The sequence below is a fragment of the Rhinolophus sinicus genome, chromosome 15, assembly GCF_057876585.1.
Source record: "Rhinolophus sinicus isolate RSI-liver-muscle chromosome 15, RSI-T2T, whole genome shotgun sequence".
Lineage (NCBI taxonomy): Eukaryota > Metazoa > Chordata > Mammalia > Chiroptera > Rhinolophidae > Rhinolophus > Rhinolophus sinicus.
The window spans coordinates 29,744,541-29,767,741 of NC_142515.1; the positions used below are offsets into that span (position 1 = coordinate 29,744,541).

At 37.3% G+C, this 23,201-nt stretch overlaps 1 protein-coding gene across 17 annotated transcripts in view; it reads left to right on the top strand.

Moving 5' to 3' along the window:
- Positions 1–23,201, top strand: part of CPEB3 (cytoplasmic polyadenylation element binding protein 3) — a 173,327-nt gene that overhangs the window by 68,613 nt on the left and 81,513 nt on the right. For 10 of the 17 annotated variants that reach the window (XM_074339396.2, XM_074339394.2, XM_074339390.2 and 7 more), the window contains one exon: positions 4,143–4,199. In XM_074339396.2, coding sequence (XP_074195497.1) covers positions 4,143–4,199 — 57 coding nt within the window. Of the gene's footprint in view, positions 1–4,142; positions 4,200–20,313; positions 20,338–23,201 lie in introns of all 17 variants that reach the window. The other 7 variants (XM_088791954.1, XM_019739331.3, XM_088791953.1 and 4 more) reach the window with 1 other exon arrangement.

The following is a 23,201-nucleotide window of genomic DNA, read 5'->3' on the forward strand; positions in this document are numbered from 1 at the left end:
TTTCCTTAAAGAAATTTAAAATACCAGTTTATTGTATTCCCACATGTCATATTATTACATCTTATTGATACTTTTTCTGAAGGAATGTATCTTCAACTTTATAGAAAAAGGAGGTGGGAAATAGAATCGAGTAAAATATGCATGTTATCTTATAACTTTTCTGGAACGTGGCACTTGAATTCTGTTATATGAAGGTCTCTGAAGGACTTGACTTTTTAGAGCAAATGGAGAGGATTAGAGGATGATGCAGCAGTTGTTCCCTATCTCATAACATACTGCAGAAGTGAAGAGGTGATTTTCATAATTCATTATGAAAGAATAAAAATTCCAATTTCTATTTCGGACATGTAAAAGTGTGGGTTTTTTGGACTCTAAAACTTTGAATAACAGTAGAGGTAGTTTTTTTATAACTGGCCTCTTAAATACGAATGTGAATTGAGCTTATGAGACTGTGATTTTTACAGTCCAAATAACCGTATAGAACCCTATTCTCCAACTTCTTCCTCCATCTCCTCTCACCCACATTTTTCAGGCGCTGTGCAGTGGGGAAAGTGGGACATAGTCTCAGATTTCCACAGCATCATTTAACTCAGTAAAACCAAGTATGCTTTCCAGTTTTCAAAACCTTATATTTTACACTATTCTTAAAAGATAGCTAGCTGACAAGAACAATTTAAAAATAGCAGACCATGGACAAAATGTCACGCTGGCAGCACCAGACTGCATTAACAGAAATCTCCAGATGTCACACACTTGAGTCTATTTTCACAGCTGATTAAACAGCAGTATTTGTTGGACAAAGGGAAGAAAAAAAGAAATGGCCTCATCTGAATTTGGAATAAGTTTTTCTTTTGCGGTTACATATTTTCTCTCTCCTCCAAAATCCATAACTGTAAGACTTGAGGCATACAATATACGAAGTAAAAATAAAATTATAAAATCGTTTCTAATTTTTAAAAAGAAACCTTTATACACATACTATACTCCCTAAACTGGAAGAGACCGTAAATCAAAATGTTAACAGAGCTTGTCTTTGATTGGTGATCTTGTTTTCTTCATTTTTGTGTATTGTCTAATTTGTCTCCAATGAAAATATATTGTACTTTATAATCTAAACATTAATTTTTGAAGAGGTAAAGAAAGTAGCTTAAAGAAGCCATAAGTGAGTTTACTAAAAAGAATTAGCATTCAGTCGGGGGAAAATTAGATTATATTTAAATAATTGGTTCTGATGAATCTGGCACTGACCTAGAGTTTTCTAGAATATCTTTTGTTAATGATGTTGATCCACAGATCCAGAGCTTCGTTGGGTCAAAAAGGCCAACAGAGTTAGGGAGGACACAAGGAAAAGCAAAAAAGTTTTCTGCTTTTCAGCAAGTAGTGATGTCTTCATCTACAAAAAGTTGCCTAAGGCGCTCTTTTTTTGCTGCATCTTTAGAAAGATTGAATTGGAAGAAGTCAGTGTGGGGTAGAGGATGATAATTAGAAAAACTACCAAGCTTCTTTTCAGTTTCATCTTTCAAGGCTGAAAAGTCCTAAAATCTCATGGAGAGAGTCCAGAAAGGATCCAACTTCTGGAGGACTGCAGAGAGAGCACCCCTTTAAGTATGGGAACATAAGTATTTCTAGAAACAGGCAAAAAAACTCTTATTTGATGTAGTCATTGTAAACTACATAATTCTTTACTATAAATGATCGTGGCACAGGAAACAAAAGAAGTTGAAAGAGGGTCAGCTAAATTTGGCTCACTTGGTTTTCTTGATAACCCTTTATTATTCTAGAAATGTTTAGGGAACATCCCTCCTTTTAGGAACCATACCCACCTCCGAATATTCCTTGGTCAGAGGTCGTAGAGTCCCTCTCTATGTGCCATTTCCTTACTTTCTAATGGGCAGTGATTTTGAACTCTCACTGGGTTTTTAGGCAGACTTTCCAGTGAGTAAATCACACCTCGTTCTCATGGATGTTTGAATTTGAGGATAATGAATCCAAATAATGTCATGATTATCTGAAAATAATGGAAAGAACATTGATATAGCTAATTAAAACCAGAGTGGAAATTCTCCCTACTGAATCAAAGCCTCGTTCGGGTGACAAATTTTCCTATAATAAGTTCTGATCAAGGTAGCAAGAGATAGCACTCATTGTATATGGTATAGACTATAATTTTTAGGGACTCTAGATGGACTTAGGAGCTGGAAAAACGTAAGACACAGAGCAGTTGCATATAGAGATCCTGTTAAGTGTGTCTTTTAACAATAGGTAGTTTTTGAAACTCCTCTAATAATTAGCTTCTAGTAAATATGAAAGGTTATACAAAATTTGTTTAAAGTAAAACAGGCAGTTCTATTATTAAGAGATGTTTCTTTACGAATATGATTTTCTATAGAAAACATTAAAATCTAAAAAATAATTTTATCATAATGTAAATGCTAGCAACATAGTCTCCACTGAACTAAGGATAGATAAACTTCCTCCTAATAAGGAAGTTTAAAATAATAAAAACAAAAAATAATTTATATTAAAAGTTCTATAATGCTTCCTTATATAATTAGAACACTTTCATCAGAATCTATCAACCATTGATGATTTTTCCATTCTTAATTTCTCTTGTCTCTCTCTGTCTCTCACACACACATCTATCCATCCATCAATAAAAGCAACATTACGTTTAAGAGTTTTGTTTTTTTCCACTATCCCTTAATATGAAATGACCTTTCACAAATTATTGTGACCTGTGGGTCTTTAGGAGATTAGACTGGCCTTGATTTAACTAGGAATTCATGGCTACCCCTTTTTATTAGAGGGAAATACTCCGTTTTGTCCACTGTGATTCTTTTATTTTAGGCCAGAAGAGTTTGATAATACTGTTTGCCTCTAGTATCCTATAACAGAGTTTACTACCAAATGATGACTGACCTTTTGCAATTAAAGCACTGTATTTGTTGGAAAAGTCAATCACATTCTCCTTATCTCCAGCTTTCTCTGTCTCCCTCTCCCCCAAAATACTGTTGACATTTATTTAAACGGTAGTGATCTAAAATGAACATTTTTTCTGAGAATTTCATTGTAAACCTTTACATAACTGGACATGAAAACCTTGCAGAGTCAAGTTCATAGATACTAGCTTTACACAAAAGCATTGTTTCAATAACTATTTTGTTGAAGGAATTGGCCAAGAAAACTTGCTAAGTATATAGTTTTTCCATATAAGACTCTCTCTGTTTCATTTTTCTTTGGATATATCCACCTCCTTTCCCCAAACAATTAATGAAAAAAACATACCAAATGTGTACATCTTTCACTTTTAACCCTGGAAGCTGTTAGCTGAACCATCTAATTCATTCTTGCCATCTCATAGACCAGAGGTTGGCAAGCTTTGTAAAGGGCCAGAGAGTAAATATTTTCAGCCTGTGGGTCACATGGTCTCTCACACATTCTTTGTTTTTTAATTTTTAATTTTACAACCCTCAGAGGAGGCATACGAAAACAAGTAGCCAGCCAGTGTGGGCAGAAGTTTGTGACCTGTTTATTATAAGGACAAAGGTCTGGAGACGAGCATTATGCCCTACGTCATATGACTAGTTAGTGGTAGGGGCAGCAGTCAGAACCCTAGATTTTTAGGCCGGTCATTGTTCCCCACTCTGTTATATAAATTTCACCATCTTTATTCCCGTTGCCATTCTGAGAGTTGTTGTCTTTTTGAGCCTCTATGAAACCTTTACCTTTTTATTCCCTCTAAGCTTCAAGTTTATATACTTTTTAATTAATTATTTTCTGCTTAAATTTGAAGGGCACTATGAATTGTTTAAATAAAATGCTTAATCCAGGGAATTGGCATGTTTAAATCGGAATGCGGGAGATGAATTGAAATTTCACATGATTATAATGGAAGCTTCTTTTTTGTCTTATTTTATTTATTTGTTGTTATTTGAGACGTTGGCTTTGTTTTAAGATTTTTCGTGTGTATATTTTATGACTTGATTTAAAAACTTGTAATTGCTATGACCTTTGATAGCATTGTTTGTTATAGATTTAATTTGTTTTATCTTTTTGTAATGTTCATATTGTACAGTGTATTTGAAACAATTGTATTAAGCATTATTTTTTTGTGCTTAAAATGAAATTATTTTATTTTTTAGGACGCATGGGAATAAATTTCCATCATCCAGGAACAGATAATATTATGGCACTTAACAGTAAGTCTTCATATGAAATATTCTATAAAATTAGCAGTCAGGTTTATAGCATATTATTTCCACTTTCTTGTTTGTCACATTTCAACCTTCCAATGAGTGTAGTATAGACCATTATTCTATACGAGTGGTTCCTAAAATGTGGTCCCTAAACCGGCAGCATCAGCATCATTTCGAAACTTATTACAAATGCAGAATCTCAGGCCTCCTACAGACCTGCCGAATTGGAAACTTTAAGAATGGGGACCAAAAATCTGTGTATTAAGAAGTCCTAGAGGTGATTCTGATGCAGGCTAAAGTTGGAGAACTGCTACTCTACACCAGGGGTTGAAAAACTACAGCCCCATGAGCCAACTCTGCCCCCGGCCTGGTTTTGTAAAGAGTTGTATTGAAACACAGCCACACCCCATCCTTTGTGGGTTGTGTATGGCTACTTTTGTGCAACAATGGCCAAGACCAAAAAGCCTAAACTATTTACTGTCTGGTCCTTTACAGAGAACTTTGTTGGCCCTTTGGGGTAGAGGAAGGAAAGAAAGGAGGGAAGCCAAGGAAAAGAGGGAGTGGGGTAGAGAATATGAATGAATAATTCAACTTAATTACACGTAACAGAATTTTCTCATTGTGGTCAATAGCCAAGAGGGGTTCAAACTGGACATCAGGGGTTCTCCCCTTAGTGGAGTTTACATGGCGTATAGGTGTCAACAGCTTTGCAGATTAGAAATGTTTTGTCAGTAATTGTTGTTAGATGGAATCCTGGAGCATCAAAACCTTAGTAACCAGAAAGTCATTGTATTAATACTAGAAGAAATACCTGGCTGGCATCAGTTCTCCTTCCAAATGGCTGTAGACCAAATTGCAGAACAATCTCTAAACTGAAATTGTCAGTTGTCAGATGGACTGATCCAAGACATTGATTTAAGTTTTCTCCTCTGTCAAATGGGTCATATCAGGTTGTCCCGCTCGTTCTTTGAGACATGCAAGCTGACTCTCAATACACATGGGGGACGTGCTGGGTAAATCCAGGGTTGGGTTTAGTATTACCCCTTTCCCTCTTGCTTGAGTAAGGGTATTAGAATGCCATCGGAGTTCCTTAGGGCAGATTTTAGGTTATCTCTACAATATACATTTCCTATTTCTTTTGGTTCTGACATGTAGCCTGCCTCCCAGTGAGCACGGCAGAGAACCACTGGCAGGGTTTGGTGATGGGGGTCCTAATTCACTGCATGCACATTTTGTTCTAAATAACTAGTATCCCTTCTTTTGGAGGGTATGAGACACAATGAAAATTCTAGACTACTCACCTGTTTTCTAATTTCCAGAATAACAGTCATTTTACATTTAGATTATGCCACCTCTGATTTTTTTTTCTCTCTAGAAGCAGGTACATTGGGGTGAGGATTAGTGAACATGCTTAACTTGCTGAGCTTCAGTGATTTTTCAAAACTTCGTGAAAAACCGTCAGTTAGGTGATGGGATCTAGAGTTGAATGTAAAAGGAAAGAACTGCATGGTAATGTGTCTGCCTGAAGGAATGAGTGTGTATTTGCGAAAAGATCTAATTGGGCATGGTGTGAGTCCTCTTCTGCAAGGGGGAGAGTCTGTCACAAAAACATTTATAATTGTTTTGTGTAAAAAACGAAGCGAGAAGACATGTTTCTTTTTAAAAGGTTTTTGATTCACTTTGATTTGATTCTCTTTAATTCTCTGCTTTTAAATAAGAGATTTCATTCATGTTCTTTCCACTTTGTACATGTTGCTTAAAATGCCCTATTTAGCCTCTAAATTTTTTCATCTGTAAGAGAAGGGGACCAAATTAGGTCATCGTAATGATTTCTATTCAGGCTGAAGATTCTGTGATATATTTTGAAGTACCAAAAGGTCATTTTGCCAATATCTGTATCAAATGTTGATGAGTTATGCATATTTGCAATTTTATGGCAGATGATCAGGGACGGTCTTCTAAGGACTCTGTGAGTGGTGCCCTGTAGGCTCCTCAAAGTAAACCATAAAAACAACCAGTTTTACATGTATATTACTTACATCAGTTCTCTTTCAAAGTTGACTCCAACTTGAAATGATCATAGTAAACAAAATATTCCTCCTTGGTAGACATTTGTGAGACCAACTACAGGCTTTGACAGACTTGCTGTGATAAAGCTTTTTCCTGTTTTGTATAGTTGGTCCCAGCCCATCTGGTGACATGTATGTAATACATGCACAAACACTCTTATGTATTTTTTGTCTTCCTTCTTATGCCTATCGTTTGTTGGCCCAGCAATTATTGTCCTAAGACTGGCCTGTCCTTTTTCCTTTCCCTCAACTTCACATAGGAATAATTGAGATGAAGTCACAAATTACTGAAACTTTACTAATTCAAAATTTGTGATTATTGAAAGATACTAAGTTGAAGTTGAACTGTATTTTCAGACAAGAAGGGACTGGCTAAGAAAATTAAAGAGAACTGAATCAGTGGTTACGTATTTCTAAAAAGGATGTATGAATCAGTTGTACTTCCTTCTTTTATACCCCTTTTTGCTATGCAAAATCCATGCTTCCTAACTTTGTACATAACTCTACTATTTACTGTCTTCAAAAGATCTCTGCTTTTACTTCCTTGTTCTTGCCAAACCCCAAGTCTTTCCTGAAGACGTGATATTCTCAGCTCTCCTGACTTGCTATGGGAAAGACAGGTATCATGGTGAGCATTCTCACGTCTCAGTACTACGTCCAGCTTTCAATGGGCCAGTTTCCCATATTTTGGTGTTCCCAGTGCGTCCCCTCCAGTTATACTTTCCTCTGAGAATCACCACTGCCGATGTCATCTAGAAGACAGAAAATGGAGCTGGGGAGAGGAGGATAGGATACCAACTATACAAAATAGTATACCTATAGACATTTAGGGTGTGGAAGGACTGGCAAGATTTATGTAAAACCAAAGAATCTACTGATTTTTCCTATTCAAGATCATGTAAGGATTAGCAAGCCAACCTTTGGGGAGGAATCTAAGAGACATAAAATTTGGCTTTCCTCCAAAATATTAGGTCCTCAAGTATTGTAGAATATAGACAGGGAGTTGGGGGAAGAAATTCTGATCCATCAGTAAGACCTGCCACTTGTCCAACATTTCCAAAATAAAGTTAGTTCTGAAAAAATGTGCCCTTCCATTTAACCTGGTAATATACTTTTTCTTTACTTTTAATAATTTGGTCCTTTCATTATGCTCACGCTTACAGCAGAAACACCAGAAGTTTGCATAATATACTTTTATTTTTCCTGCTGGAAAAGGAAGGAGGCTACTGATAATTCTTCGAGCTGTATGTGTAGTAGTTCTATCAGCCAGATTTTTTTCTAACACTAACAGTAGCTTGTGTTTTGTGTTTGGTTTTTTATGTTGTTGTTGTTGTTAGAGTTGAGTTTAGCAGTTAAGGGCTTGTACAGGACCATCTATTATGGTCCTCAGAAAAGGATTTTGGTGCCTCTGTGATTAGTCAAGTCGTCCAAATTTATAGACAAATTAATGTTCAAAACCAGAATGCCTGGTCTTATAATTTACTCTGAGAGGTAATCACGGCCAAATCTATCCACTTTATTCCTTTTGACTGGTCAACTCCTCTTTTTCCAAGTAGAGAATGGGCTTGGAAAAACAGCTAAATATCAGAAAGTTGCTTGATGAGTACAAAACTAGAAACAGAGGGAGCAGTGTAGCTTAAGGGATAGTATCACTCAGCTTCCGGGAGCTACCTTCCCAGCAGGCTGAAAGGCATGTGAAACCTGCAGATGGAGCAATGAATTGGCATCATCGGGAAAAGCGTTGTTTAGGGTCAGACAGGTCTGGTTCCCTCTCTGACAAGCTATATGACCTGGAGGCCACATTCTTAACTTCTCTGTCTCTGTTTTCTTCACCTGTAACAGGGAGATAATGATCACTAAATTGACTATATACAGGCAGACCTCAGAGGTATTGCAGGTTCTGTTCCAAACCACGGAATAAAGTGAGTCACAGTCTTTTTGCTGATAGAGAGTCTTGGCTCTGATTTATAAGTAAGCGTAGTATATGTGAGGCGGAAGAAATGAAGCGCAATAAAGCAAGGTATGCCTGTGTAAATCTTGTAAAGCTTAGCGTAGTGACTCGCTATAGATGGTGCTCAGGTGAGCTGCCGTTGTGATAGCGTTCGTCAGCTTTATTGCTGTCTTTTAAGATTTCCTTTTCTTTGCATGTCAGACTTCCAAAACATGAGTTTATCTTCCACTGTTTATATTTAGATAGACGTTTTCCTGATAGAATTCAGACAGCACGCCTACAAGTCACTCGTGGGCTGGGATGGCTGGAGGGGGCTACAGCACCATCTCTTTCTGTGGGACTCTTTTTTTCTGCATGAAATCCTTCCTGCTTCTGTCCCCCTGACTTTGGGACATCCACCTTCTTTGGGGATTACAGTTGCTGTATCTCTTGTGCTGTTTGGTACTTTTAAAGATGCTATACAGTGATGCTTGGAATGTAAAATGGTACAACCGTTTTGAAAAACAGTTTGACAGTTTCTTAAAAAGTTAAATGCATACCTACCGCGTGATGCAGCAGTTCTAACTCCCGGGAACCTACCCAAGAGCAAAAATGAAAACATATGTCCTCACAAAGACATGTATGTGAATATGCAAAGGAGCATTATTCACAATAGCCAAAATTATAAGTAATCCAAATTTTCCACAACTAGAGAATAAACAAATTGTGGTACATTCATACAATGGAATACTATTTAGCAATAAAAAGGAATGAACTATTGATACATGGCAACAACATGAATGATTCAGTATACTTATGCTAACTTTAAAAAGCTAAACAAAAAAGACTACATACTTGACTATTCCATTAATATAAAGTTCTAGAAAATGTAAACTAATCTATAGTGACAGAAAATACAACAGCTTCAACAATGTTTTGAAGTAATATTGTCCCCCTTCTGAGGACAAAAATAAAGGCTTAGGTCTTGAAAGAGTCATGTGATAAGGATGGCAAGTCTCTGAATGTCTCTCTTAGTTCAAAGCCCTAGAAGAGGACAATTATGATACTCTAATTACCTCATCATGTTTGTGAGATTTAGATGAGATTAGGCACATGTACACATAAGGTATTATTAGTGCAACATTTGGAAAGTGGGCAGCATAGTCTTACTTAGAGAAGATATGCCAGAGAATGATTTTTTTTTTTGACAGAAGCTTGTAATGTAACAGAGGTTTAATTTTATTTAAATAAAAGTTTTCATGCCATTTATTTTGTGATATCTCTCAGCTTGTAACTGGAGTCTGTTCCAAGTAGGTAAGAAATTTAAAGCACCTCCGACAGGGAGAGATGATTTTTGTCCTCACTCTTTCTTATTAGAGTTTTAAAAACATTGATAAATTGAGGAGTCCTAGAGTAGGAGTCCTGGACAGCTCACAGACTTAAATTTTTAAAATTTTTTTGGGAAAAACAAACATTTACTGGCTTGAGAAACGCTGAGTTCATTGACTGTTAAACAACTTATTCACAGCTGAAGCACCAAGCAACTTGGAGCTTTAGATTATGTTATCTTGCACTTTTTTTTTTCTTTTATTTAATGCTTGGAAAATATTTTAGAAGATTTTTCTTATATTTCTGTTTGAACCGAGGGCTACCAGAGCATTTGTTGAATCAAAAGAGGAAATGTAAAGGGGTTTTGGTATGAACTTTTGGACAGACTCCCCCACCCCCCCTTTCATTCTCTGCTGGGAGTAAACTCCTTGGGGAGAGGCTCAGCTGAGAAAAAGTGGCAGAGAGGGAGCTGAACACATGATGCTTTTATGCCAAAGTGGGGATAGAGCCAGGTTTGTTAGAATTCCAAATGGAATTTTCCAAAATTTCAAGACTACATTGTAGTTCTATTTGAGATTCTCAGACTAAATACATTGTCTTTGAGTATTTGGAACTTTTAGAAGACAAGATCCAATCCTGCTATTTCTGTCTGAACAGGTTTAGAAGTAAAATTAGTATACTATTGTGGTATGAATACATTGTAAACAATGGCTTATTAAAAGTGAACAATAGTAATTAGAGGGATATGTAATGTTCTATAACTTTCAAGTACTCAAGTTTCAAACTGTTGTTTTGGATGGATGTTGTACATGAACGTGGTAGGGGACGTAAGGACATTGTTGTTTTGTTTTGTTTTGTCCTTCTCAGTTTACAGGTAGGGAAGCTGAAGTTCGAGAGGCTATGTGAGTTGGTGGGGGTAACATGATGGAGCCACGAGCAGAACAGAACCTTCCATCTTCAGGTTGAGGGTGGTAACCCTTGCTTTAAATACTTAGTTGTTAAGAGTGGTTGTTTTCTTTTTATACTAGTTTAACACAAACACACAAATTTGGTGTCTTTGGGAAAATTGTTTTTCTAGTATTTTCTAGTTACATTATTTATGCTCAGAATGCTTACTAAATCCTTGTTTCCTGAAAAAGCAAGTGGTAAACCTGATCTGCATGGCCTGACATTGAACATTGTAAATAAGTGAAATCGGAAATATTCTGGATTTTATTGGATTTTGGAAGAAGTTCTTTGTGTGTGTGAATATGTCTTAAGTGCCAGGAATTGGGTGCTTGCAATGCTTGCAACCTAATAATAAAGATGCAGGAAACTGAAAAGTTACCTGCTTTTCCCTGTGGACTTCCCTGTTTGCTTTCTCTACTTATATAGGCAGTAGAACCTGGGTGTCCTGTTTATAGCACTCGACACACTTGTAATTAACTATTTAATGTTGGTGTTTCTCTTCAATATGTATGCTTCAAGAGAGCAGAGACTACCTTTTGTTCACAACTGTTCATTGGCTTCAAGTACAATGCGTGGCCCATTAAACAGGGACTCAATATGAGAGACTGGAAGCGAGGGAAAGGTACCAGAGAAACTGGGAAAACGCAGTGTAATGGCCTTAGAGAATATCCAAGCTACCTTAGTTCCTTCCTAAAGATTTGTTTTAACTCTTTCTTTTGAAAGATGGTAATAACATATGGATCTAATAATTAACAGTTTAAAAAGTGCTTTCACAGATCTCTGTGCCTTTGTAATACTTATAATAGTTTGCCAGGAAATGGTCAAAACCCAGTTGCCCTAAACACCAGTTTTACCCGAGGATTATTCTCATATCCAAATAAAACATGGCTATGTGATAGAGTAGTATAGGAAACTGAAATGCAGTTTTTAAGATAAAGCTGGAGACTTCAAAGGGTTTTGTGGTCTTCAACAAGTTTTAAGAACGCTCATTTCTCTCGGCCATTTGGGCACTTTCACAGAAAAGTTGAGAATGATGGTTCTTCATTTCATCTTTTTTGCCACCTTGTTGAAAACATGGAAGTGTCTTCATTTTCTTGAAAAGGCAAAGGAACTTGCTCATGTCATACAACCAGCAAATAGCCATCTATGGCTTGGATACACACTTTATTCTTCCAACCAGTCCCTTAATCCAATGTGATTTCTGTTCTTTTGGGTCTCCCCAAAAAGATCACTCAGGTTTCCATTAGCTCCTTCAGCCAAAGTAGCTAAACAATATTTTGATTGCGGACACTTAGTGCACTTCAGAAGTCACCAGTTTTACTTTCAGAACCTAGTCCTGCTTATTAGTGGCAGGGATTTTAGCCACACCCCCATTTGGGCTGCTAGTCTGTGCAGACCGGGAGTCTGAGACTTTCCGAGACTTGGTATGCGATGGTCCCCGAGTAAAGTGGGTGAAACTTGGCCTTCTTTTCTTCATTGCCTCCACACACATATACCTTTGTTATCAGACTAAAGTTTTGTGTTTTTCCCCCAGCCTAATATAGTGGAAATTATATGGTTCTTTTTTTAGGGGGAAGGGTGGTGGCAAATAGGTATGGGTTTAAAGCCTGGATCCATTAACTTATTTGCTATGTGACCTTGGGCAGGTTACCTTTTTTTTTTTTTTTTTTCAAATGGGCATATTAACCGCTTCTTTACAAATGGTAAGGTTAAGTGTGCAATGCTCCTGTTACCAAGTGGGGCAAGAAATACAAACCTAACAAATGCTAGTCTCTGCTCCTTCCCTCTCCTACCCCTCTCCACCTATTTTTTCCTTTTGGGTTAGCTGTAATTTTTAATCCCGGCTATACAATCAAAATGAGAACCAAAATAGAAAATACCCATGACCCCACACCAGAGACTGTAATTTCATTGATCTGAGATGAAACCTGATTATGGTACATGAGTGAGGGGTGTGTGGAAAAGACCACTACCTCCCCTTACCCCTTGCCAGTGTCTGTCTACTTGTATATCTGAGCAAGAAGGAATCAGTAGCGTGAGGACTGTGCCATCCCTCCCTCCCGTTCTTTCTTTCCCCTGAAGGCTTGGTCCTCTTTTATTGTTCCCTGAGGTTTTCCCAAATCCAAGTCAGAAGAGGAAGCTGTTTTGGAGAGGTCAGGGCAGGGGTAAGGGAAATGAGCGGCTCTCTGTGTGCTGGAGCTCTTTCCAAATTCTCAGGTCAAGTCCTTTTCATAACTTTCTTCCAAGAAGGAACCCTCATGAGAGGGTTGGGAGGGGACAAGGAGCACCGACCCAGGGTCCAGGCCTTTGGTTCTGCTTAGGCTCCTGAGCACAGCTCCACCCCTTTTGTTCCCACTCCTCTTTCTGGTATAAATCCCTGTGTAATTTTGGGGTTCAGAAATACAAGATTAGCACGTATTGGCTGTCCTGAACAGTCTAGAAATTGAGTATATAATGTTTGAAGAGACCTGATGAGATTTTTGGCATAGTGGTTCACAGGAGATGGTTTCTTGAGAACCTATGCCAGATGTTTGGGTGCATACCTCTGTAGTAGGTGACTTCAGACCTGATGTGGGCAGACGGGTCTGAGTAAAATATACACTACTCTGGTACATGGTTAGAATCCTCAGGACTTCTGATTTCTTGCTGGGGGTGGGGGTTGCAATTCTTGTGTCATTCAGCAACGTGCTATTGAAATTACAATAGGGAGGGAATTAATTACTCTCAGTAGGATGCTGTTAGGCCACAGGAGTGAGTGCACAGACATCACCTTTGTAAACGGGATGAGGATGCCCATTCTCTCTAACCCATGAAAGCCGGAGAGTATAATGTGTAACGCAGAGAGTCTCTCCCGAGGTTTGTTTCCAGAGAAATCTTATGAGATGCACATTTGGAATGATCTTTTCTGTTTCAATGAGGCACTTAGGAGATGGCCTACAAGTTTTGAGTGATTGCTTTGATAACTTGTCACCTATGGAGGGACGCTAGTAGAAACCTACGTGGTAAATGTAGTTTAGAAAGTAACAACACTAGGTATGCAAGAGAGTGTAGCAAAGCCTTGAACTTCCATCTTGGACAAGATGGGAAAAATAATAGTGTATGGAAATGAACAAGGGGGCAGAGAAGAATAGATGTCAAAGCTTGTGGTTTTCTAGATTCTTCTGCTGACTGTGGTACTTACATTATAATAATACTATCAGAAGAGTGGGTTGAATTAGTGTGACTGGAGTATATGGGTCTGATATGCGGAATGGTGGGAATGAGGATCTGAAAGGTGGTTAGAGCTCAGATGGTAAAGGGCCTTGGATATTCTCATGAGAAGCTGGGACAGACAAGTGTTGTCTTACTGGAAAATTAGGTTTATCTGAAGGAGAATGTTCAGGATGATACAGGGTATGAATAACCATTTCTTATAAAGAATAGCTAAATATATCTTCGTTGTAAAAAAGAGACAACCAAAACAAAAAGAGATAGAGTGATGACCTTCAAATAAAAGTGGGATTAGGCTGAGGTCTGTGGTTAAAACTAATTTAGAGGCAAAAGTGAGAAAGAACTTTCTAACTTAGTAAGAATGGTCCTACCATGGAGTAGAGTTCTTTAGTTTTCCGGTCATGTTCTGTGGAGTCCCAGCATCCAGGGAGCTACTTCAAGGCCCACTGTGAGTAGATACCTGACAGGTGGGACTCTGGGTTCCTGTTCTGCTTCAACCAGAACTGTCTTGTTCAAGAAACATGTCTCATATTTGTTGGAGTTCATTTGTTGGAGGAGAGAGCACTCTGCTACTTAGAAAAAAGTTTGAAAAACAAAACAAAACAAAAACAACTGGAAGAGGCTGAAATGAGCCTCCTTATTCTTGTACCTAAGTCTTGTTGAAGGTGTCATAGCAGAACCAGGTAGAGCATTTTGTGTTGCTCACAGAAGTAATTCCTGTTCTGTTTGGGGAGTTGATCAAAGGTTTTATAGGTTTCCTCTAAGGTTTTGTAAGCAAGGAAGCAGAACGTTGCAAAAGTTCAGTTTCATATGTTGTTAATGACAATTGGATTTTCTGACCAATTCACAAAAATACCTATTAAAAATACTTATTTTAATTCATAAAATAACAACTTTAAGTAAAATGAGTAAAAGAAAACAATAGTGCTATGGTTGTAATAATGAAATTAAAAAGATTTGAGTGAGAAGTTCTTTTTTACTAATCTTAGATTATGCTACTGAAAACAAACACTTAGAGGATGATGAAGTTTGTGGAAATTCTAAAGGGAATTTCTGTGTACTTTCAAGAACTTTATAGGTTTGAAATACTAGCCCTTCAATCTTGGTGGTTAAGAGTAAGAGCTTTTCAAATGTCCATCAACTGGTGTATTACTTTATTAGGACTGCCATAACAAAATCTCAAACACTGGATGGCTTAAACAACAGAAATTTCTTGTATTTTCTCACAGCTCTGGAGGCTGAAAGTCCAAGATCAAAGTGCCAGCAGGGTTAGTTTCTCCTGAGGCCTCTCTCCCTGGCTGGCAGATGACTGCCTTCTTTCTGGGACCTCGTATGGCTTTTTCTCTGTTCATGGGCACTCCTACTATTTCCTCTTCTTATAAGGACACCAGTCCTAGTGGGTTAGAGCCTTATCCTTACCACTTCACTTAACCTTAATTACCTCTTTAAAGACCCTATGTTCAAATACAGTCACATTGGGGGTTAAGGCTATAACCTATGAATTTTGGGGGGACACATTTAAGTCCATAACAACAGGTGAATGGAGAAAATGTGTTATTTCCATACTACAGAATACTACTCAGCAATAAAGAGAAACGAAATATTAATCCATGCAACATCGTGGATGAATCTCAAAAACATGATGCTAAATAAAGGATGTCAAACACATTGATTCCATTAATATGAGGTTGTTGAGAGGGTGCGCAGAACCGTAGTACAGAAAGCAGGTTAATCGTTCCCAGGGGGCATGGGCTGGGGCTGGGGCATGGCATCGGCAGTAACAGGGCAAAAGGAAATGTTTTCGGGAGGTGAACTGCTCTATATCTTGGTAATAACGATAGTGGTTACACAACTGTATTATTACCAAAATTGATCATACTGTACACTTACAGTGGTTGAATTTTATTGAATATAAGTATACCTCAACGGAAAAGAAAAGAAAAATAAATGCATTAGAGCCAGTGTGGACCTGGATTCAGTCCCAACTTTGCTGTCTAGTACCTGAGTAACCTGAGGCCAGGCGTCTTTTCTGGGTCTCAGTGTGCCCATCTGGAAATGTATATTATGATAGTTGCTTTGGGAATTAGAATAGACATGTTAAGCGTTTAGCATATAGTGCCCGGAGCAAGGTAAATTATCAGTAAGTTCTTATATTTTACTTTATAATATCTCTTCTCTTTTATAAACTATGTCAATAACATTAGTATTATGTTTGTCAGTTACTAATGTTACTTTTTAGGCTTGCAAATGAAACAGAAAGAAGATTTTTCTAAGAAAAATATGTAAGAACCAAGGAGAGAAGGGTGGAAGGGATTTTAAGACAGACAAAAACACTTTATATGAATGTAGCAGATGAAAATGTACCCCATTCCTTCAAGCATTGTTTTTATCTGCTAAATTCATGCTTATGGAGCAATCGATCTTTTAAATTATAATTTGCCAGATTTGAGAATCATTGGGCTAAAACTATTTTACCTACCATTATAAAGACAAAGATAGAGGAGGATTTATGAGACAAACTCCATCACATCTGCTCTTTGGGAATTTACAATCTAATTAGGGAAAAGGGGACATTTTTATACTAACTTTAAGATCTTAACCCATCTTTGGTGGAATTATTTGCATGACTAATACTTAGATGGAAGCTGAAAGGGACCGTTAGATGTTGGAATAGAATTTAATTTTGCTTACTGAAACAGTATTCAAAAAATAAGTTTGCAAGGTATTTTTAAGAAACTGATTTTATTGCAAGGAAAGGAGTTAATAATTTGTTCCTATAGTTGATTTTTAACTATCCTGACAGATATTTCCAAGCCAGTTATAGTAAAAATGTTATACGAGGTTCTTTGTATCTTGTTCCTCTGTTTTTCATCAACACAGCACCCCAGGGACTCTGCTTAAGTTCCTGAAATAGTGCATGCTCTCCTGATCCACCATAGAGTGGAGATATCTGTCTCCCCCCAACACCCCTCATCTTTGAGCCTTTGTGGTGAAATCTGTATATAAAATTACTTGGCTTAGAGAAACTTCAGTCAATTTGGATGAATCCATGTAGTTGAAGAATTAGTTTCGATTTTTAAATCAGATCATAACATGCCCTTGGGGAAATCACATGTATGAGTACAAGTGCAGGCCAAGTCGTAAGGAATAACAGATGATGCTTTTACAGTATTGCCTCACATGCCTAACAAAGCACCATACCATTAACATGAGAGTGCCATTCACCATGTACTAGTCATTAATCACGTAAACTTAGAATAACTCGGGCATATTCCACTGCCAACTACGTGTACCTGTTTATGTTTATTTTGATGAATTGAAAATAAGTCTTTAATTTTTTTCAGTTTTGGATTATTCAGGTTTATGATTCAAAGACTACAAAACTGTTAGCATTTGGATTTTCTACATTAACCTTAAAACCTTTTATCCCAGTGAACCAGTCTAAAATATTTGTAGTGCTTTGTTTTTTTATTGAAGTAGTATACACATACCAAAGAGTGCATAGATCATGAATATATAGCTTGATGTATTATCACAAATTGATCACATCCATATAACCTGTACTTAAAGACCAAAACATTACCAACACCCCAGAAACCCCCTCAGGCTCCTTTCCAGTTAATTCCCCTAGCCAAGGGTAACCACTGCCTTGACTTCTAAAAATTAAATGTAATTTTTGTGAGGTCTAAAATTGTTGAATACATGTGAAATTGTAGAAGACTTTTATCTGTAATGATGATGATGATTGATAATCGAGAATTAAAGGTCTTGCACAGAGTACACAGGACTTTCGAAGTATATCACATCTTATTATGGCTGATATAATTATACACTAGCACAGAATATATTACATAGATGAAATTAGTCACATTACTCCCTTTTTATTCTGTGTGGGATTATTTTGTGCTGGCTCATGTATGTTTGTGTATTCAACATTCTTTCTTGTTTAAAAGTCACATTTGTTCTCAGGGGAAAGCATTACCTTTGTGCGCCCAAATGTCTCTCCTTGGTGTTCATTTCATTACCTCTCCCTCGGGGAAGAGTTTGACTCTAATTATTCTATTTGCAAATGGCCCTCATATGAGCAAATTTTTAATCACCAACAGAGTCGGCCTACATTCCAAAGGCCATCAAGGCATGTATTTTTCCCTCCCTTGATTGCGTACCCAGCTAATAAGCCATATTTGTTGAATACCAGCTTGGTACAGAGCACTCTGCCAGGTTCATTAGAGGATGTTAAAAAGAGTACAAGATATTGACCGTGCCCTCTAGGAATTTAACATGAGTAGGTTAAAAGTGTGAACGCTGAAGCCAGACTGCTTAGATTTATATTCCAAGTTTACCACTTCCTAGCTGTGTGATTTTAGGCAAGATACTTAATTCTGTGTTCCATTTTCCTCATTTGAAAGGAGAGTCTAATAAGAATACTTATATCATAAAGTTGTGGGGTATATTAATGATATTGATACGTGTCAAGCATTTTGAACTGTTCCTGAGCATAGTAAGTACTCATTAAGTTTTAGCTGCTATAATAACAATCGCCATAGGGATCATAGATGAAATACTGAAATTAGAACCAAGGTAGCACCTAATTAAATTCCACAATGAAGGTTGAAAGCAGATTGAAGCATCTCAGATCACTAAATGGGCTGCCTATTCCATATGCCATCTTCCCTGCGTGACCTCAGAGTCCCCAGGCTGACATGAACTAATTTCCTGTCTTTGATTAGAATGGAAAACGAAGACTCTATAAAAATCATGAATTGTTTAAGGAAACTGTGGTTAAAACTCCCAAGTATGTCTTTTCCAACTCTTCCCCACTCCCCAACTCGGGGTGCTCCTCTGCACCCCGACGCCTGTCTGGATCTGTTCATGTTGCGTTCTCTGTCACCTGAATACTTAGCAGTAGGAGACTTGAGGGAACAGCATTCTCATTTATCCTTGTGGGGTGTTAAGGGCTGATGAGTCATTTGTACCTTAGTATTGTAATCAGACTCTTTTTCATTGAGTATCTGGCCAGAAATCAGATATAATGAAAGGATGGGAATTTGTTGTTTGGGAGAGAAATAAGTAATTTTGAAATACAGAATGTTATATTTTTTCCTCTAAATAGAGGTTTTGTAGTGGGGATGTTGGGCAGCATGACGTCATTGGGGATGGAAGAAGGACAGAGAAATAAGTGGTAGGATGTCAAACCTACGGAATCTCTTTTTGAGTGTTACCTGTTAGTATTAATTAACTCATTATAAATTAAGTAGGCTTTCTGGGTGGGGGGGCAGGCTAGGAAACCAAGTACCATTTATTATACATTCTATGGGGAGATGAATTCCAGGTTCCAATAATGAAAAGTGTGAAAAGTTCCTTTTTTTTTTTTTTTTTTATTGTATTCCATTTGTAGGTGATGTAAAGTCTTGCTACGTAAATTCAGAAGAGCTTGGTTTTTAGTGATGGAAGGCGTTAGGGAGAAAGAAGGGTTTGAAGTGGCTAACCCTTTTGAATATTTGTGTAATGGGAAAGTGAAGAGGCCAAAGGCGTGTAGGAGTGTGAGTGAGGAAACGTTCACAGGAACAGAAGAGGAGATTGGCCAACTGGTATTTCAACTTCTGGCTGAAAAGTCTGAATTCCTTTCCTAGGAGAGAAACTGCAGATGCAGCCCCACAATATCCTTGTTTTTGGTTTTACGTTAATATAATATTGTGACATTGCATGCTTTAAACAATGAATTAAATGGAGGTCTTATTTATTTTTATGGAACCTGAGGTTTCAAATTTGAGAAAATTTGTACTTTGAGTATCATTTTAGATGACAGGATCTCCTAGCAGTATATATATCTTATCACAGTCTAGCTCTATTAAACTCTGTAACAATACAATGTGGGCCTTGAGTTTTGAAGAGGAAAATAATCTTCAAAGTACTCTATTCTTCAGCATGATCTGGGATGTACCCCAGTAGTTTAATTCCTTTCTACCTTTTTAGGTGAAAAATCTATTGTTGATGAAAAATCTATTGTTTTCCCCTCATCTGTGATACTGTATAGAAAATAAATGGGGAGACTAAGAGAAACTTAACTGAAAATGTTGTAGAAACACATTCAGTAAAGGAAAAGTTGATTGTGTATAAAATTTCTATACAGTTTTCAGGGGACTCTTTATGAAGTGTGTGTGTGTGTGTGTGTGTGTGTGTGTGTGTGTGTGTGTCTAGAGAAATTCAGAATGACCACCACATGCTACAGTTTTTCGTTATTTAGAATGTTTTTTGTTTTTTTTAGGTTATGTCTGATGGCAATATATACAACAAATGAAGATTTATAAATCAGAAAAATTTTAAAAGAACTCTATGTCTGATACAGATAATGGGCCACAATATAAATCTTTATGAGACTTGTGAAACTTAAGCACCCATTGTTATCTTTTCCAGTGGCTGCCACATCCAGTTGAATTTCTCTTTAAAATTGTGATTTAACTTGTGCTTCATAAAGGTTTTTTTACTATAATATGTCTGGGGTCAAGTTGAGCAGTATCTCCAGATTAATTCTGAGAATACTTAGAAAAGGTTTGTGTGAATATTTTTTTTTTCTAAATTCACCATTTTGATACAAATACCCATGGTTTTCTTCTATGTTTACATGCAGCCAGGAGCTATGGGCGGAGACGAGGTAAAATTTTTTTAATGAGTTCTTTTGCTTGCCACATTGTGAGTAAATACGAATGCATGCGTGCGTGTTTATATCCGTGTGTGTGTTTGTGTGTGTGTGTAAAGCAGTTATTGTATGGTATAATGTTCTAGCTTAATTATTTTAGCAAAATAATTCTTATAGTTTTATTATAATTATTTTTGTTGTTAGTTGGTAATTTGTTTTTTAATCCTTATAAAGACAAGGCAAAGATTAATTCTACCTGGAGGTTCTGTTACATGGTTGATCATGGGTGATACTGAGGGAATATGAATTTTTTTTTTTGTCCTGTATCCACTGTATTCTTTTCCTACTACTTAGAAGGCAGAAGTTAGGTTTGAGAAGGCAATTCTTGATCTTCTTAGACTGACTGGTGAATTTTTTGTGTTACATCTAGAGGCAAATTTACCTTGAAACTAAATGAAGCTTCAATTTCAGGGAACCTCACGTTCATGGGCCCCCTTCAGGGTCTTTACCTTATTTTTCTTAAGGAAGGATCTCCAACTTGTATAGGTGCTAGGCCCCTTAAAACTTGCATTCTCTCCTGGTCACACTCAAGCAAAATACTATTGGTTTCATTTGTGTAATGCTGTAACCTTTCCAAAGCATTTCCATATCTGTAATTTAGCCAAATAATTTTTAAAGTAGGTTGGGTAAGCCCAGTGTAGAAAGAGTGTGAGCCTTAGTGTCAAAGACCTCGATTGTAATCACTGCTTTATCAATTATGTCTGGTACCCTCATCTGTAAATTAGGAGGTAATAAAGCCAATCTTGTCCAACTTCAAGAATGTTAGTGAAATTACGGTTTAAAAAATGGGAGAGGAGAACCTGTCCATGTAAACTAAAAGCATTCCACAAATGTAACTTGCTTTGGTACTCATTCGCAGAAGCTGGGAGAGATGAACTGATTTACTGGCTGTGTGATCCCCAAGTCAGAGCCAAGTCCGGAACCTTTGTCTTTGGCTGCTTATTGGGTCATATTTACCATTCATTGCCACTCTCCAACTTTGTAGTTGAGTCCTAAAGAAAAGATAATATTAAATTCATAGTATTTTATTATTTATTCCGTAGTAAATATTTGTTGAATAGATGAATATTGGCAGAATCCAATATGTAGTTGAGTCACCATGGAAACCTTCTTTCATGGCGGAATCATATAGTCAGTTTTGTTTTCACATCATGGTGAAGAAAAACATATGTAGTTGATTATTTTTTAACCATGGAAATGAATACCATTTAACATTTTTCAACCTAAATTATGTTTAAATGTATAGAAAATAATATTACTAGAAATCGTTTGGTTCCATGTTTTTTCTTCATGCTGCTTGGAAAATGATCACTCTCAGGAGGGAATAGGGAATGCGCCGTTATACATGGAAAATGAACACAGTCTGGAGGGTAGAGGGCAGGGACTAGCCTATCCTCTTCTCACACACTAATCAGTCAGCAGATCTTGTCAACAGTTTCCCTCTAGTTTCTCAGCTCTCGTCCCTCCCTTTCCATCTGCATTGTTTCATCTTTCTGAAACACCACTTTGTCCATGCCACCTTCCTTTCCCATTCAGAATACCCATCATCTGGCTTCTCCCTGTTTCATCAGCCTCGTCACGACCACTTTTCCAACGTCACCTTTCCCTGACCAATCCAAGTGCATTCCCACTGTCTGGCCATTGCAAGTATCATCCACTGTTCCTCTCATTTACTTACGTAGGGCCTAGCCTTAGTTCATGCATTCAAGCCTACTTCAGGCCTTTCCCCTTCCAGGAAGCCTTGCCCTGTGGCTGTACAGGCAGTTTTCCTCTGCTTCCACTGCCTTCCAATTCTTCCTGTCTTTTCTGTATGCCATGATTCTTCAAGTGGAAATAAGTTCTTTAAGGACAGTTGTCTCTTCTGCCTAATGCTGTGATAATATGTTTACTTAGTTAGCACTTACCAAATGCTTATTGATGAGGATTGCTTTGAAGTAACACCCCACATCAATGCAGACCAGACTTTGGCATTATATTTTTTTAAAATATTTTATTTTTACAAATCATAGGGTGTTAAATACTAGACATCAAAAATGTAACATCACTTGTGTGTAGTTTCTAAACTCTTGCAAAAAAAGAAATTACTCCTGTTATTTCCATGTTACCTTCCATATCTATTTGTAAGATTTGACTTAATCATTTTCAGAAGCCACAGTCAGCTTTGCATCAAGTACTAAGCTAAACACTGCTTAGATGACTTGGTCCCTACTCTCTATACATTTGTAAGTTTGAAATTTGATAGTTGTAGATAAAGAAGATAATGAGGGAGAGAGGGAGGGAGAGAGAGAGAGAGAGAGAGAGAGAGAGAGAGAGAGAGGTGTTGGGGAGGGGAAGGGATGGGGGTGGAGAGAGAGAGAGGGCATTAAAAGACTGAATGTTGACTTTCTATAAAGAGAAAAGAACAGGAAGAAAATTTTGTTCCATACTTTCATTGGGTTTTCAGTTCTCAAAGCTGAAAAAGAAGAAAAGTCATCTTCCATAAATAGAGTGACATAGCCACGTGGGAGGGGGCAGGTATACCCCATATCCACTTTCATTCCCTGAAATATACTCTTCTGGGCCAATGCTGCATAGCATAAATTTGATGAACTGGCAGATTTCCTCATGCTCATTTATTTGTATGACCAGGGATTATATTAATGCTTGATTTGTTTCCTCTAAACAAAATTTAGACTTGCCCCAAAAAGCATAAAAAGTAAGCTTGCTGATGTATGTTCTTTCATTCTACCTATAATTAAGATCTGCTATAACTCGTATTCCATATATTACATATGTATGTTGGTAAATATTTTAGGAATAGAAAGCAAAGGGAATAATCT